Below are 14,854 nucleotides of genomic sequence, written 5' to 3'. Positions count from 1 at the left end.
CATTGAGCTCGGGGTGCCTTTGTTGCTGTGCCACACTGATACAGACAATTCTACAAGGTTGAGAACAAGAAGTTGTTTGTTAGTGAACATTTATCCTAATGTAGTCTGTCTGTACATCAACTGTTTCATTAACTTTGCTTCAGCAAAGAGAGATCAGCAGCCTTTATACCTGCTTATTTTAAGTTAATCTTAAATAGAGAAGAAATTAGGATATTTTTTTAATCTATTGTCCCTTCCTATTGTGTACATCCATCCATCCATCCATTTTTCTGGTGGCATGCTCTTGGCCAACAGCACCAGAGGCGATCGTTAGTAGCCCGAGCTGCACCCAATCTGCTATGGAAATCTCATTCTTGATGATGTTTGATTTGGCAAAGAATGCCCTTCCTGACACAACCCTCCCAATTTATCCTGGCTTGAGACTGGCACTAGGAGCACACTGGAATGCCCCACCACGAGCACCCTCACCCCATGTCTAGGTTTGGAATAAGTCAGAGGACCTGGAGAGAATCTGCGCAGGCTCAGCATGGGGCCCAAAATAGCTGTGGATTTAAACACAGGACCTTCTTACTGTGAGGCCAACCACTGCATAACTACTGCATAAATGAATTAAGCTGTGAAATTTCATGTCCTAAGGGTCAAAGGTCGGCTTCACCACTACATGTCAATTTTCTAGAGAACATGTTTCAGGACAGTCTTTTACAAAATAACAGGCTGTGAACGTATTTCCTTAAATTTGGTCAGAAACTGAACTGGTGACACTAATCTACTGAATTCACTTTATTTAATAATAAATGTGGACACATGTGGGCCTAAATTGATTGGTTGGGAATGGCCTACAACCCCAAGGCAGTAATTTAAGTTTATATTTAGCTTGAAACCTTTAGGCCTATGATGTTTGCCTCAAGGCCAAATGCTGGTGTTGTAGACTTAAGTAGCAATTGAGAACTTTAAGACATGTCCTCAGACAGAGATACACCTGCAGCTACAGTCCCAGGATATCAATCTTAAAACAACTAGAAGCATTGGCCCACTGTAAGCACCGATGCTTTTATAAGACTGTGTGTAGGGAAGCAATTTCCAGCCCCCTCACTAAGCCATTTATTTTGAGTTAGTTGCCACACTCTCCTTCCCCAATGACAGCCAAGGGAATGGAAGGAGGAGAACTAAATACTGCTTTTTCAAGTATAAGGGGATAAAGATGTGTGTGTCTGGGTGTGTGCGTCATACAGCAGAGAAACAAAAACTAGAAGAGGGGATATTTGGATGATAAAGCCGATGTGCTTGTTAGTGCTAACTGCCTCCCTAATATGCCAATTGTACACATCCTGTCAGAGCTTTAGAGTTTAAAAAAAAAAATTTTATGAGGTAAAACCCAAGTGCCTCATTCTCATCCTCATTCAAAAGTTTCCATATACAGACAGTATAATTATATACCTGATGTACTGCTCTACTTTTTGCTCTCCACAGCATTCTGCCCACATTTTCATACTCACAAGAAGCAAAGGAAATAAACTGTCTGTGCACTGGGATGACCCGCAAAAATGATTAAAAATAGTTCACAGGCAGTGCAGAATGTTAATGTTAACCTCGCTTAACTTCACTTCTCAGTCTTGTGGTGGTTTTCCTGAATGAGATGATGCATCTAGTAACCCATCCTTCTTCAAAGATTGGCTACATGCTGTGCGTGCATCTGAAAACACAGCTGCGTCATGGAAAAACATTTGTGGTTTCTTTGGAAATATGGTTTACACTTTTAACAATTCCAATGATTTATCTACTTAATCCGTCAACAGCAGGGTACAAAAGGAGAAGAAAGACGTTTGTACTCACCAAATACCTACACACACACAGCTGGTGAGTTTCCACTGTCTTTTATTCCAAATCAATGTTAGAATTCTGTTGAACTTCAGTATATTCTTTTAAAAGAGTCGGCCATTAATGCGCTGGTGTCTGGGTTCAAGGCCTGTGCTGGCAGGGATGGTTCCTCTGACACGCTGAGCAGAGATGAGTTTTACAGACTGGTGTCATCAGAGCTCCTTAACTTCGTCAAATCAGTGCACAGTAGTTTCATTTGTACCTCTTATTCATTGATCTAATAGTCACAGCAGCTTGGTGGCTTTACTTAAGTATCTATTACATTTTCTATTTCTATAGATGCCTGTTTTCTTTTTTGCATTGACTATTGGTTCAAAAATGTTCTGTACTTACAGACAGTTTATATGCGGATTTAGGCTGCAGGCTACTAACTGTTAGCACTTCTTGTACGCTGACTACGCTGAAAAAAAGACCAGATGCAACACAAAGTACCATACTTAGATATCAGTTTGAAGGCCCGCAGTTTCATTATTAAAGTATAATCAGGGAGACTCAATTTGCTCAAACTGAGTTTTGTTTCTCACGAAATTAATCATAAGGGGGAAGCTGATGTTATTAAGCGTTAGTCATCATCTATGTGAGCTCTCATCAACAGTTGCAGTCTTACTGGAGTTTTGAGTCATTTAACAGCTCTCCTGCCTGTGATCTTGACCATGAATGAGCAGTTGCATCATCTCATATTGGGACAGGATATTACTCTCCATTTAATGTTTCACACTAAATGTCCCCCCCTCAAAAAAAAAGTATTGCGTTGTTGAGACTGTCTTGTCTGTGCTCTACATGTTCGAAGGATAAAGATCTGCTTTACCCACAGTGTGGAAAATTCCACATGCTTCTTCTTGTTTGAATAGTTGTAATAATCGCAATGACCACTAGATGGGGACAGAGTCAATAGAGTTCTGTGCCAAACCACTTCTGCTGATGAAGCATGATTTTTTTTAAAAACTCGTTTGCATGCCAGTGTGTTCTGCTTGCCTCTGATCTCTCGCTCCATACACATGACCAGTATTAACCGAATTTTTTGCATTATCCACGGACTGAGACGGGTCTTTTTTAATATTGGATACATGTGATTTCCTGTTTTCCTGCAGAAAGCTGATGACCCTGCTGCCATTGACCAACTTATGAGCTCATTGGACAAGAACAATGATGGAGAGCTCAACTTCTTGGAATTCTGGAAGCTGATTGGGCAACTTACGAGCAAACATGGGAGGTTTAGCCAATAAGAGTGTCCTCGGATACTCTTTCTTTCGCAGTTCTGTGTGTTACTGTGTCGCCTGTGTGCCATGCAGTTAAAAAAAACGGGATTTCAGCCAGATGAAAAACACCCTAAAGCCCGTTTCAGTTTCGCAGTTATGTGTTTTTTAGTCAATACTTTGTGTTTCATTTCCACCTCCCATGTTTCAAGAGGCTCTCAGGTAGATTCAGTCACTTCACTTTTACATAACACTGCACGGTTTCGGTAGTTTTAGAACAAATCCCAGCCCGCAGCGAAAACACACATGCTTTTATGCCCCGTGTGCTCACAGTCCTATGATGAAACTGCAGAATAGGAATGTAGTGTGTTACAGCCGTGTGTGTGTGTGTGCGTGTGTGTGTGTGTGTGTTTCTGTGTGCGCATTCCTGGCTTCCTAATTCCTGGAAATCATCATCTCTCCTCCGGACGCCAACAGAGGTGGTGTTTAGGGAAAAATCTGAATAAAATGTAACAGGATAGTTCTGTGTTCTCTGCTGTCCAGTCTTTCATTCGTTACTTTGTATGTGTGTGTGTGTGTGTGTGTGGGGGGGGGGGGGGTCTTCTTTTTTGCTACATAACTCCATCTTTCCACTCTTTGAACCACTTTCAGGGTGTGGCTTGACTGCATCTGTCTGTTCGTAAGGCTTTGAACACACACGCGCTTAAAACATGCGCGCGCTCTTGTCCCTACTTGTTGAGAGAAACTGTGTTGTGCCAGAAAAAAAGTACAATATAATATAATACATGTATATATTTAAAAAATAGCAAAGATGCGGGTGTGAGTATAAAACAGAAGCAGAAAGGCCGCAAGTTTTTTGTAATCAAAAACGCTTTTTTAGACTCTTTTGTGGAACAACGGAAATCTTTGTTAAGAAAATATTGCTGCGTTGCTCAAGCTGCGCCTCTTTCCACATTCCTCCTCTCCCAGGCACACGCCCTAAAACTGTGAAAAAAACTGGCTTGAGTCAGAAGTTAAATCACGGAAAAGATATGTGTAGCTGCTTAATCTAGAGGAAGCCTTGCGAGGAGGATCTGAAAGAAAGAAGCAGAGCATTTGCTGAGACAGTTTATATAGGCTTTTGTTCTCGCTCTCAAAGGTGAGTGCTTTTTTCTCTCTCCATTACGAGTTCTCTTCATTAATAAATGCAGCTGTTTCTTTTTTAAATTGCGAGTTCAAACTTTTCTACTCAACAAAAAAATTTATAACTTGAACTTATTTTCTGCACCGTGTCATCAATTTTCTATTACTTGCCAGCCTCTCTATTGTCATTACCCAGCTTGGTGGCCAAGGGATCGGGTTCATCTTCTTGGTAATGTAACCCCAATCCCTTTACACTTACACAGAAACCGGAGTCTCGAGTCGCGTTTACTTATTTATCTGCTGTGTGTCACTCCTGCCTGTGGTCACTCTACAAATTGTGAGGATTAGTTAGGGCTAAATGTAAATGTGCGACGTGGGCAAGCCCCTAACATCTCCGTTACGCGCGGCGCTTACTAGTTTTGGCGTGTGCGCCGAGGCTGTTATCGCCCCGTTAGTCAGTCATAATGTGACCGTTGTAACGACAGTCAGATTTGGCTCTCATCACTGTGAATTATTAACGTTATGATAAGACTCCGGTAGTGAGACTCGAATGGCTTTGACCCGGTGTAGTTAATGAAGCGGAGGAGAAATAGCGACCTGGGCGATGACAGGTATGCTCATGGGGGAAGTGAGTCAGTCACACCTAGTGCAAACAACACGACCAGGGTGGAGCTGGTCACCCACAAGGATCAATGGTTGCTCACGTCCGTTGCCATCGCAGAAGAAGACGGAAAAAAAAGAGAGAGATCCGTTTGGTCTGAGATGGGAAGCATGCTCAAACTTTCTCGGTTTTCGCGTTCTCAGTTTGTCTTCTTTAGTGGAGTAGTGAGGGGTGGGTTAGATGGACATACTGGGTTAAAACTGGTTTGCACATGACAAGTCTCATCTAGTTTCAGCGCACATTACCTCACATTACCTCCCTCTCTTTTGCTAGGTCTGCTCAATATTCATGTTATTCCGTTAATTCAGGAGTTCATGTAGCTACAGTGTGTATAATTTTAAGGGAGCTTAATGGGCTGCATGTTATAATACACCGGTGATATAAAAAATAACTGTCATTATTAATTTATTTAATATTTATTGTTTAAAACTCGAATTCTTTTTTTTTTCTTTTGTGAGTGCTGGATGATTTTGTAACTTTAGGCTTCTAAAGATGTTTAAAACAGGAAAATCTAGCCCTTCTCTTATCTTACTGGTAATAATCCATGATGCTCACAAGCACATTAGCAGCTGCTGAACCACTCTGTGTAAAATGCAAAAAAATGTCATTAAAAAAAAACCCTCTCATACCAACAATATGAACTGGGCTCCACTCAGGCTTTCATTCCACTACTTTCATTATTATTTTGCACACAAACAGACAAATATAGAGCATTTATTCAAATATATTCCTGGCTTTTAGTTTTGCTCTTTGCAGCTTTTTAAATTTTTACTCTCACCATCTCTTATCAAAGTTTGGTGGACCCATGAGGTAAACTTTTAAAAAGTATATTCCTGTTCAAATGTCTGTATCAGATGTTGTTTTGTTTTTCAATTTCCATTTAATCATTACAGTTGCAACTGACAAATCACTAGAAAACACATTGCTTCTGTTTGGCAACTAGCTGCCTTCTCTCTAATCACCATCTCCACACTCAGAGTTGGAATGTGTATGCACTAAGAGCTTGTACAAGAGCCACGATTGTCGTCATTACACGCTCCCTGCCCTTATCAGACAAACCCTACGGCCCTGCCACATGTTCCTTTCCTTCCTTTCTACTCATTTTGGATTTTTGTGGCCCTGATGTCTCCGGTTCATACTGGAGCCTTCTTGGTTTTCTGCTCATCTTGTTACATTCAGGAGATATGCTAATGGATTGTGGCCTGTCGAGCATTTTGATATATGGCCTGTAAACAGCCTGCTCCCGAGCTGTTTGACTTGTGGAGGATGTTAGGAAGGTGTTAAGACAATTATAGTAACGTATTAAATAATAATGAGCAGCAGGCTGATGACAGATGCTAACTTGAATGTTGAAAAGAGTTGTGTGTGTGTGTGTGTGTGTGTGTCAGTGTGTGCTGGCATGGCAGGGAGACATGAAACAAAATCCAGGGTTTGGGTGCCTGCTCTCATTCACCCAGTAATTAGGTTAATGCAACAGAAGTCCTAATTGGCATTGTCCTTCTTTAGATGAGTGTGTTTCTGCATATGTGTGTGTGCTTTTCCATCTTTCTGTATGTCTATGTGTTCTCGTGTGGGCCAGAGTAGGTGAGTAGTGTGAGCGGTGAGGCGTGACATCAGTGTCAGATGGGAGATTTACCAGCTTCTAAAGTTACCTCAGCGACATCACTCCAGGCACCAATGATTATTACCCATCCAGTGTCCACTGCTGCTTTGTGGTAGTTTCCAATACACACTGGAAATCCTGCAGCAAGGCCTCGCCCCCACGCTGCTGAGATACTTATCAATGCTGCTCAAGTATCTTCAGCTTTCATTCAGGGCTTTTGTTTTCTGCGAGCCATTGCCTTGGAATTCTACTTTGTTGAGACAAGAGAAAACTTCATGGGAGTGACCTTAAAAGACCCCTGTGTTAGTCAAATTGTGCTTGGAAACATAATGTGCACATGCAACAGAAAATAACTGAAAATCTCTCTGATTAATCTGCATAGTAATTGTGTACTTCAGTCAAATTACTATGGTTATTTCTTTGTGCTGTTTTTTACATGTTATTTTTTGTTAGTTGTTTATTTGTTAGAGGTACAGGGCTCTGACGTGGCCCCAGATCTTTTTTTTTTTTTTACCACAATTACTTGTAATCCTTTGCAGCTGTGAGCAGTTCCTGCATTTTCTTGGTGCGTTGCATTTTAAATAAAAAGCATGCACCACCAGCTCATTTGAGAATATATATACATATATATAAATATATGTATATATATCATCTCTGTGTCACATATGAAACCACAGACATTTTCACAGCAGATATTTGTCACAGTAGGGGAAAGCACCAGTGTTCCTAATAATGGCACGGCTATGTTGAAATGTCTCAGAAAACCCTGACAGTGTGACAGTGAGCCGGGACTCTGTAACTGCAGTGTCTAAATGTTATTTTATCATCATTAATTACAGTATTTTAAATAGTTGTTTTTATTATTGTGCCTGCTTTTAAAAACAGACTAATGGAATTAATTAGTTGCATGCTTAAAATAGATCAGTAGAGTTTTGTTTTTTAGCTTTCTGTCATATTTCCAGTGTGTGCTGTGTTGATGTTGCTGTTTTTTATTTATTAGAGCTACCGGATTTGGCATCCAGTGAGGTTGTAAATGGTTTGCTTTTGGTTTGCTCAGTGAGTGCAGGATGTGACGTTGGCATTCAGGTTATCTGTTAGTGTTTGGCTCACTAGCTGGGTGACATATTTCAGTGCGTACTTGTGTCCCTACAGTGCGCGGTAGTGTGTGCTGCTGCAGTCGGGCATTAGGCAGTAATCTGATCTCACAGCCTCCTGTTCGCTTTTGGGGATCAGATGTCCACCGTCAGAGATCACAGCTCCCATTGTGTTTACCTTTAGAGACTCCCCATCTCTTCAGCCTCCCCTCACTCCCTCTCTTTTGCTCTGTTTACCTCCACCGGCATCCAGCCTGGGTCCCCTCATCGCTCCCCATTCCCCCTCTTCCCCTTCCGTGCTGACGTCAATTGTGTGTCTCACATTTTTGACACTTACATAAACCAATTTGAATGCACTTTCAAAATCCACTTGAACAATAATTTTCTAAAACTCTAAATATCAAACAAGGATTTTTTTTAAAGGTATTTTAAGTGTTGTGGTTGAAAGAAGAGAAAAAAATTGTTATTCATTAAATTTTTTGTTTTTCTTTGTTTAATTGTTTGCCCCTTGTCATGAACATGGAGTCTTGCGTGATGACAGAATGATGTGATGAAATGATATTGGTTTCATTTCTGCTAAAAAAGTTCTTTTTATTTAACATTAAAACAGTTACGACTGAACACATAAACATTGTTTAAAAAAAACAACAACAACCTCACATCGTTGAACTTTTTGATTAAAAAAGCAAGGCAAACGCTCAGAGGACGACATCCAGGCTTTTAAGGAGCCTGAGCTCAAGCAAGATGACAACAAGGCGGGGCTCTGAAGTTGTGGGAAAGGAAACATCAGCTCATCTACAGTGCACAGACCTTCACTGGTCTCAGCAGATTGAGGCAGCCTTCCTGTACGCTGTTTAACAGAAATCTCACATTATTCTTTTTCAACATCAGAGGAGAAAATTATCTCATTTGTTACTTCAATGGACTGCCCAGTCTTGAAGAATATGTCTCAACTTATTAAATTAGCTATAATAAGGACTCGGTGTATCCGGATCCAAGTCATGGATTGGTCTGTTATTTATTTGTTGTAACAATGCTTCTTGGGAAATCTTATACCATTAAAGTCTGTTCATTTCCCCCTAAATAGTACCACATGGGTTGCGCCCATGAAAAAGTTGCCAAATCTTCTCTGCTAATGCCAAATAGCTTGTTCTGCTACTGACTCTTGTTTTGAACTTTTGGTACTCCAGTTCTGGCTATCAAGTGTCTAACTGTCTGTGATTAGCAGGCCTTGCTACAGCGGTCAACTAGTGTCTACTCCAAGCACGCCATGTTTGACTGATCTGAATTAGGCTTGTTCTATAGGACAACTTCAAGTGGGTGTTGCACAAAACCAACTTGCAGTATCATTTGGATTGTTCTTCAGTGCCATCTCCAAACTGAAGGCCAAGCTCCATCTAACAGGTTATATCAGAGACAGGCTGCGAAATAGACGTCCCAAGAAGGCTACTACATAAGAAGATCATTTCCTCACCCTATTAGCACTTAGGAACCAGAGGCAGCCTTTAACAGATTTGCAGTCAAGGTTTGCAGGACGGTATGGCCGAGGGGTCTCTACCCAGACAATCCAGAAAAGACAGCACACAGCCAGTCGCTGGTCTCATAGAACTGCCAGGAAGGCTGATATGACCATCCTTCACCACTGGTGCAGCAACCATTCTGATTGCTGCACCAATAGGGTAGAGGAGGTGTGATTTTGTGAGGCAGCATCTCCCTCACTGGATAAACAAGGATTGTCGTCGTTGGAGGCACTCGCAATACGAAGATATCAAAATGAGGTTTAGCAACTGACCTCTGTGCTCGAACGTGACAACACTCGCTCCCACAGAGCAGGGTTTATCAGCGACTATCTCAAGAATTTGGGTGTGGAGAGGATGGAAGAACCTGCCTGCAGCCCTGACCTCAACACCGTTAAACACTTGTGGGATCAGCTTGTGCGCGCTGTTTGGGCCATAGCGTCCAACACAACCACACTGGCTGACTTGTGACAATTGCTGGTTGAAGAATGAGATGTCATCCCAGACCAAGCTGGACCAAGTTTGTGAGCAGCATGAGGAGGAGGTGCCAGGCTGTCGTGGCTGTGTATGGTTCTTCCGTATGCTACTGAGGCCCCTGCTTGTTAAATGAATAAATTGTTAAATTTCCACATTACACATTGCTTTTCATGACCATGGGTCACTTAATCCCAGCTCAGGCTCCTCAGAAGCTGGTATGTCCTCTGAGCTCTCGCCTTCCCGCCCTAACTTCTCAACCTTGTCCACCTCGTCCGCTGACATCTGTAAGTCTGACTTCGCTTCTACAAGTATGAGTAAAGTCCTTCCTGCCTCACTTGGTCCTCTGCTTTCTGAATGGGACAAATGGTTAAAAATGGGAGTTAGTAAGTCTTGCTGTCCACTGCAAAGGACACTGAGTAAAAGGTTTGTTTTTAGGGGGTTAGAAAATACTGTACATTTCTGCAATCCCACTGATGTGAAGTTAAGAATCTGACATTGAAGAAACAATTAGATTTTTAGCAATATTATCATATTATCTGCAAAAAATACATGAACAAATGAATGATCACTTAAGTTCCCTTGTCCCTAGAAAACGTGGAAGCTGCACCATTTTGAAAAGAAAGCACATGTTATCTGTTTGTCAAACTATTGCAAATGTGGCGTCACAAGAAATCCCAGGATTTCCTCTTCACTTCTGTTCTTCCCACAGAGGACAAGAGGGTCTTAGGGGGATTTTTTTCTGTCTGGGTTTTGCCTTTTTAAAATCATCAGGTATTATAAATGACATGTTTTTCAATTTAAATACATCATAATATGCTTTATAATTTGGTTGTGTGGAGTTAAAGGTCACATAGTTGTGCACAAGCCTTCCACAAACTCACAGCTGACATTACTCTTTTTCACAATCAGAACCAAACAAAGCATGAAATGTTCAATATGAAATAAGCGTCTCATCCACTCAATGCCCTGTTTAGTTTTTTGCATTATGATATTATTAAAGTTCACAGGAAAAGTATCTCATGGCACAATGTTTGAGAGTCTGAGAGTCTTCTAAGATATGTCCTTATCTGTCCCTAAATTCTCATTTCTGCTTTGTCCTTGTCTCACTCTCTTATACAGATATGGAGTCCGCCATTAAGACGTTGGTGACCACGTTTGTTAAATCTTCCAGGGGGAAGGAGAACCTAGACAGCAAATCCTTCCAGAAACTGGTGGAGAAAAACCTCAGTGGTGTCATGGAAGTAAGTGTTTTGTGGTTGTCCGTCATGCTGCCAGTATATTAGAACATGAATTTAAAAGCAGTTGTAATCTCTAATCTTTTTAATATTTGTTTTTAAACTCAGGATGCAAGCAACTCCTCTGCTGTTAAGGAGATGCAGAGGGGACTGGATGAAAACAGCGATGGAAAGGTCAGCTTCGAGGAATACCTTACCCTGATAGGTTACTTGGCTAACTCCATGAGTCAGCGCAAGACTGAAAGCAATCCAGATTCATCGTAGATACTCTTGAAGTTGCAGTATTTGGAGAGGATCTGCATTCAGTCATTTTTTTTTTCTTTTTGAGCTTATTAAATGTCTTTTTTTCATTTCCAAACATTCCAGCCACCATGTATACATCAGATCATAATGATTTTCTCTGAGATAGTTAACCGGCTATACTAGATCTTAATGTCTGTCCAAATGAACCTTTATGTAGTAACACTGTCACTGAAGGATTCTGAGCTGGTCTTTTTTATACCAATCCTACATTTTATACCAATGTTTTCAAAATAAAAGCTTTATATTAAAATTAAATTGTTTTTTTTTTGGTCTGTGGTTGCTGCTGTTGCACATTTGTCAGTCTTTTAAGATTTCACCTTTGAACCTCCCTTTCTCATATACATTTCCTTTCTTTCTGCATGTGCGGAAGTACTTTATAAGTGCAGTAGTTTCTCTGTCATGATTTGACACTACTAATTGAATCATGCCCGCTCCTTTCCACAGATACCAGCAGCACTTGCTAAATATAGCTGCGACATCCCTGACTAGTCAAACTCAGCACCCTTTAGATGTATCACTTATTGCAACCTGATCCTGATATACAGTCTACACTTTCTATTGTGCACCACCCTTCACTCAGCAACTCTATACATTCGGCGTATACAAATGTGCACACACACTCCGTGCTACCCCCCTTACTGGCACAATATGATGCTCCAAAGACTCATTAATGAGAAGATGCTTTACCATCACTGCACTTTAAAACATGATCTCTTCATATGAAAAGCTTTAATGTTTAATTTTAAGCACAAGCCTGTCTATCATTCATTCAGAAACGCAATTACTTTCATGGTCTTTGGCTCTCGCTCTCACCATTATCCAGATGTCTCCAAGTCCGGTGGATGCCTCACACGAACTATTTAAAGTATGTTTCTGTTCCAGTTCTCTGTTCTTGCTTCTCGGTTTTCTTCACGTGGTTTGTGCAAGGGTGGTGTGCAGCTTTAAAGGTGTGTCTTGAACTATTTCAAGATTTTTTTCTGTTCCTGTTCAAATATGTCTTTATTTGTGCTTTTTTTTTTTTTTTGCATGTATGGTGTGTTTTGAAGCCAAAGGTGTGAACAGGCTTGTGAAAGTGCTCGTGTGTGTGCGTCCTCGCATTGTCATGTTCTCCTTTGTGTGGGGATTTCTCTGCATGACTGCCAGGTGCGATGGCTCCATTCATCGGTGCTACTCTGATCCTTCGGATAATATAACAAGCATGAGCCTCCGCCGCACCCCCCTCCTCCAGTGAACATCCTACCCCTACAATTAACCTAACAATGTTTTTGCTGCCTGAAACCGGGTGCTTTTGGATAAGCTATGGAGTTATTAATCTTTGCCTTGGTATAGCAGTATTTTAAGCACTTCCTGCAAGCCTTTCCTTTGTTTTGACATGAAGTACAAAGCGGTTGCACAACAGAAGAGCAGGGTAATCCACTATTTCAATAGCAACCTGTGACACGGTAAGCAATATGTCACTGTCACTGCACAACAGCCCATTGTGCTTGGAGCGCGCAGTTGGTCGAGTGAGTTTAGACAACGTATGAATATTTGGAAACAAATAGATCTTTTCTCCAGCACTTCTTCTCTTTTTAGTGAGTTTTCTTATTTCAGCACATTTGAGCACATTAGGGCAGGTTTGGCTTGTAGACTTATTGTGAATACCTCAATTTACCTTAAGTCTTTCTGTAGCTGCAACCGGCTCTTGTGTATGTCCAATTAGCGGATAGCAGGTGTCTCTGGCGTAAACAGAGAAGGTAGAGAGGAGAGGGGCAACAGGTGGAGGGGGTAGAGAAGGAGGAGGAAGGGGTAAGTGGGATGGGTGGAGTAAGGGATGTATTTAAGACGGTGTAGTCCTCATCCTCCTTAACAGTTGCTTTTACCTCCTCTCTTTGCACCTGAGCAGCAGGCCAGCACTAATCCTCCACTCAGGTAAGAAACAGAGAGACAGATTTCAACTGTCTCCACATTTCTCTGTTGTCTTTTTTTCTAATTATGATTGCATAGTGGTGCTGATGCAGCTAGAGCACGTCTGTTAGTTCATCACTTGTCGAGTACCTTCGTGTAGAGCACTAAGGACAGGGAGAACTTTCAGTTGATTCACTGATAAGTTATAAAAAACAATTTCACTGGTTAACTAGACATCGGAAAGACATAGCGTGCCAAAAATGCATTTTTAGTCATTTTTACATCCTGCTGATTTGTTTTGGGAAATAAAATCTACGTGAAAACTACTATAAGCTGTGATTGACAATTAGGAAAAGTCTTCACAGTTCACAGGTGATACAGGTTCAAGAAAGGTAAGGACCTACACCTGTTTGTGGTGGTTTTTTTGCTATCCGGTAAAGCTAAAGTAAAAGCCAGATCAGGTTGCCACTGTGTGTCCCCGTTACATCTTCTCCAGTGGATGGGCTTTTTAACCAGCTTAGAGTTTCACTCTTATCAGCTGGCTCACATGTCCGGTTGCTGCTGACTATGTCCGGACTCCCGGAGGTTCAAAAACCTTGGCAGAGCAGGATCCTTTTATCTGTGGCAAAATCTTATCAGGGCCAGGACACGATGAAGAAACTGTTAAGCTAGTTAAGGTTTCTTCCCAAATACTGTGTGTAAAACTCATCTTACTTGAATGCATATTTGCAAACACATTTAAGTGCAAAACAGAACGACAGACAGGCTTTTCTCACCTGATTTTTTTCTGCATTAGACTTCCATGCTTCCCCCAATGCTTGACAGAGCACATGTACTGACATGAACTGTTCTTACTGTATCTTCAACCCACCCTTCTGTTCCTCTACAGAATGTCTTTGCCTAACTCCGAGAACGCTTCCACCCTGGAGAATGCCATGCAGCTCATGATCCAGACCTTCCATAAGTACTCTGGAAATGACGGGGACAAATATACACTGAGCAAGGTTGAGCTCAAAGAAATGCTTACCAAAGAGCTTGGCAGCTATCTGGGGGTAAGAAAGCACATGTTCATACTTAGGAAGAGAAGATGCAAATGTAGATTATGTGTACAGAAAAGACATTGCTTTTTTTGTATCTTGATACGTGCAGAATGCCCAGGATAAGGAAGCTGTGGAGAAGATTATGGGAGACCTGGATTCCAACAATGATGGAGAGGTAGATTTTACAGAGTTCATCATTTTGGTTGGAGCTCTCACTGTGGCCTGTAACGACTTCTTCCTGGAGTACAATGACAAGCAAGAGAAGAAGTGAACACACCCTTCGCCCAGAGTCTCCACTTAAAAATCCCACATGTTCCAGGGAGGAAGCACTTAAGGAGAGAGAGAAGGCCCGTTTGGGACATCCTGTCATGGACCTCAAGTTCACAAACACACAGACACACACACAAACAAACCTCTAATAGAGAAATAAATGTTGTGTTTTGTCTTCAATGTCTCTTGAATTCATTCAAACTGTAATATTACTGCAAAGTGAACATCTTTAGTGTTTCAAGAGCTGTCATTCTTGAATATGTGAATATCTCTCTTTCTGCTCTTTTCGTGCATCTTGTCACACATTTAAGTAAGGGATGCCCCCCTTCCCCGAAAAAAATAAATGTGACCTTTACTCAAACAAGTTGGCTATGCATTATTACAGAAGAGAACGAGAATGAACAAACAACGAGCACCAGGTGGCAGCAAGTGGTCCTCTGAATCCAGCGGTTTTGGTGCATTACTTCTAATTTGCATTGCCACATGGGTACAGCAGTTTGTGCCAGAGGTGGATGGATGCAGACCGGAGATACTATGTGGTATTTACGAAATACACATTCTAAGATGCTGT

The 14,854-nt window shown here is 41.4% G+C and overlaps 2 protein-coding genes across 3 annotated transcripts; both read left to right on the top strand.

Moving 5' to 3' along the window:
* Nucleotides 1-4,077: 4,077 nt before the first annotated feature.
* si:ch211-105c13.3 (uncharacterized protein LOC325758 homolog) lies at nt 4,078-11,341 on the top strand. Its single transcript, XM_040029771.1, has 3 exons — nt 4,078-4,212; nt 10,668-10,789; nt 10,892-11,341. The coding sequence occupies exons 2-3, from the start codon at nt 10,670-10,672 to the stop codon at nt 11,045-11,047; spliced, it is 276 nt and encodes a 91-aa protein (XP_039885705.1). The 5' UTR covers nt 4,078-4,212; nt 10,668-10,669; the 3' UTR covers nt 11,048-11,341.
* Nucleotides 11,342-11,440: 99 nt separating this feature from the next.
* On the top strand, nt 11,441-14,644 carry s100t (S100 calcium binding protein T). 2 transcript variants are annotated; one of them, XM_040029769.1, is made up of 4 exons: nt 11,441-11,951; nt 12,972-12,997; nt 13,863-14,025; nt 14,123-14,644. In XM_040029769.1, exons 1-4 carry the CDS (start codon nt 11,910-11,912, stop codon nt 14,282-14,284), a joined length of 393 nt encoding a protein of 130 aa, XP_039885703.1. In that variant the 5' UTR covers nt 11,441-11,909; the 3' UTR covers nt 14,285-14,644. The 2 variants fall into 2 exon arrangements, with proteins under 2 accessions (XP_039885703.1, XP_039885704.1); XM_040029770.1 differs by lacking the exon at nt 12,972-12,997 and having other exon boundaries at nt 11,446-11,951.
* The last annotated feature ends 210 nt before the right edge of the window (nt 14,645-14,854 follow it).

This window comes from Simochromis diagramma, unplaced genomic scaffold (assembly GCF_900408965.1).
Source record: "Simochromis diagramma unplaced genomic scaffold, fSimDia1.1 OVJJ01000361.1, whole genome shotgun sequence".
NCBI lineage: Eukaryota > Metazoa > Chordata > Actinopteri > Cichliformes > Cichlidae > Simochromis > Simochromis diagramma.
This window is presented reverse-complemented; position numbering and strand designations above follow the sequence as displayed.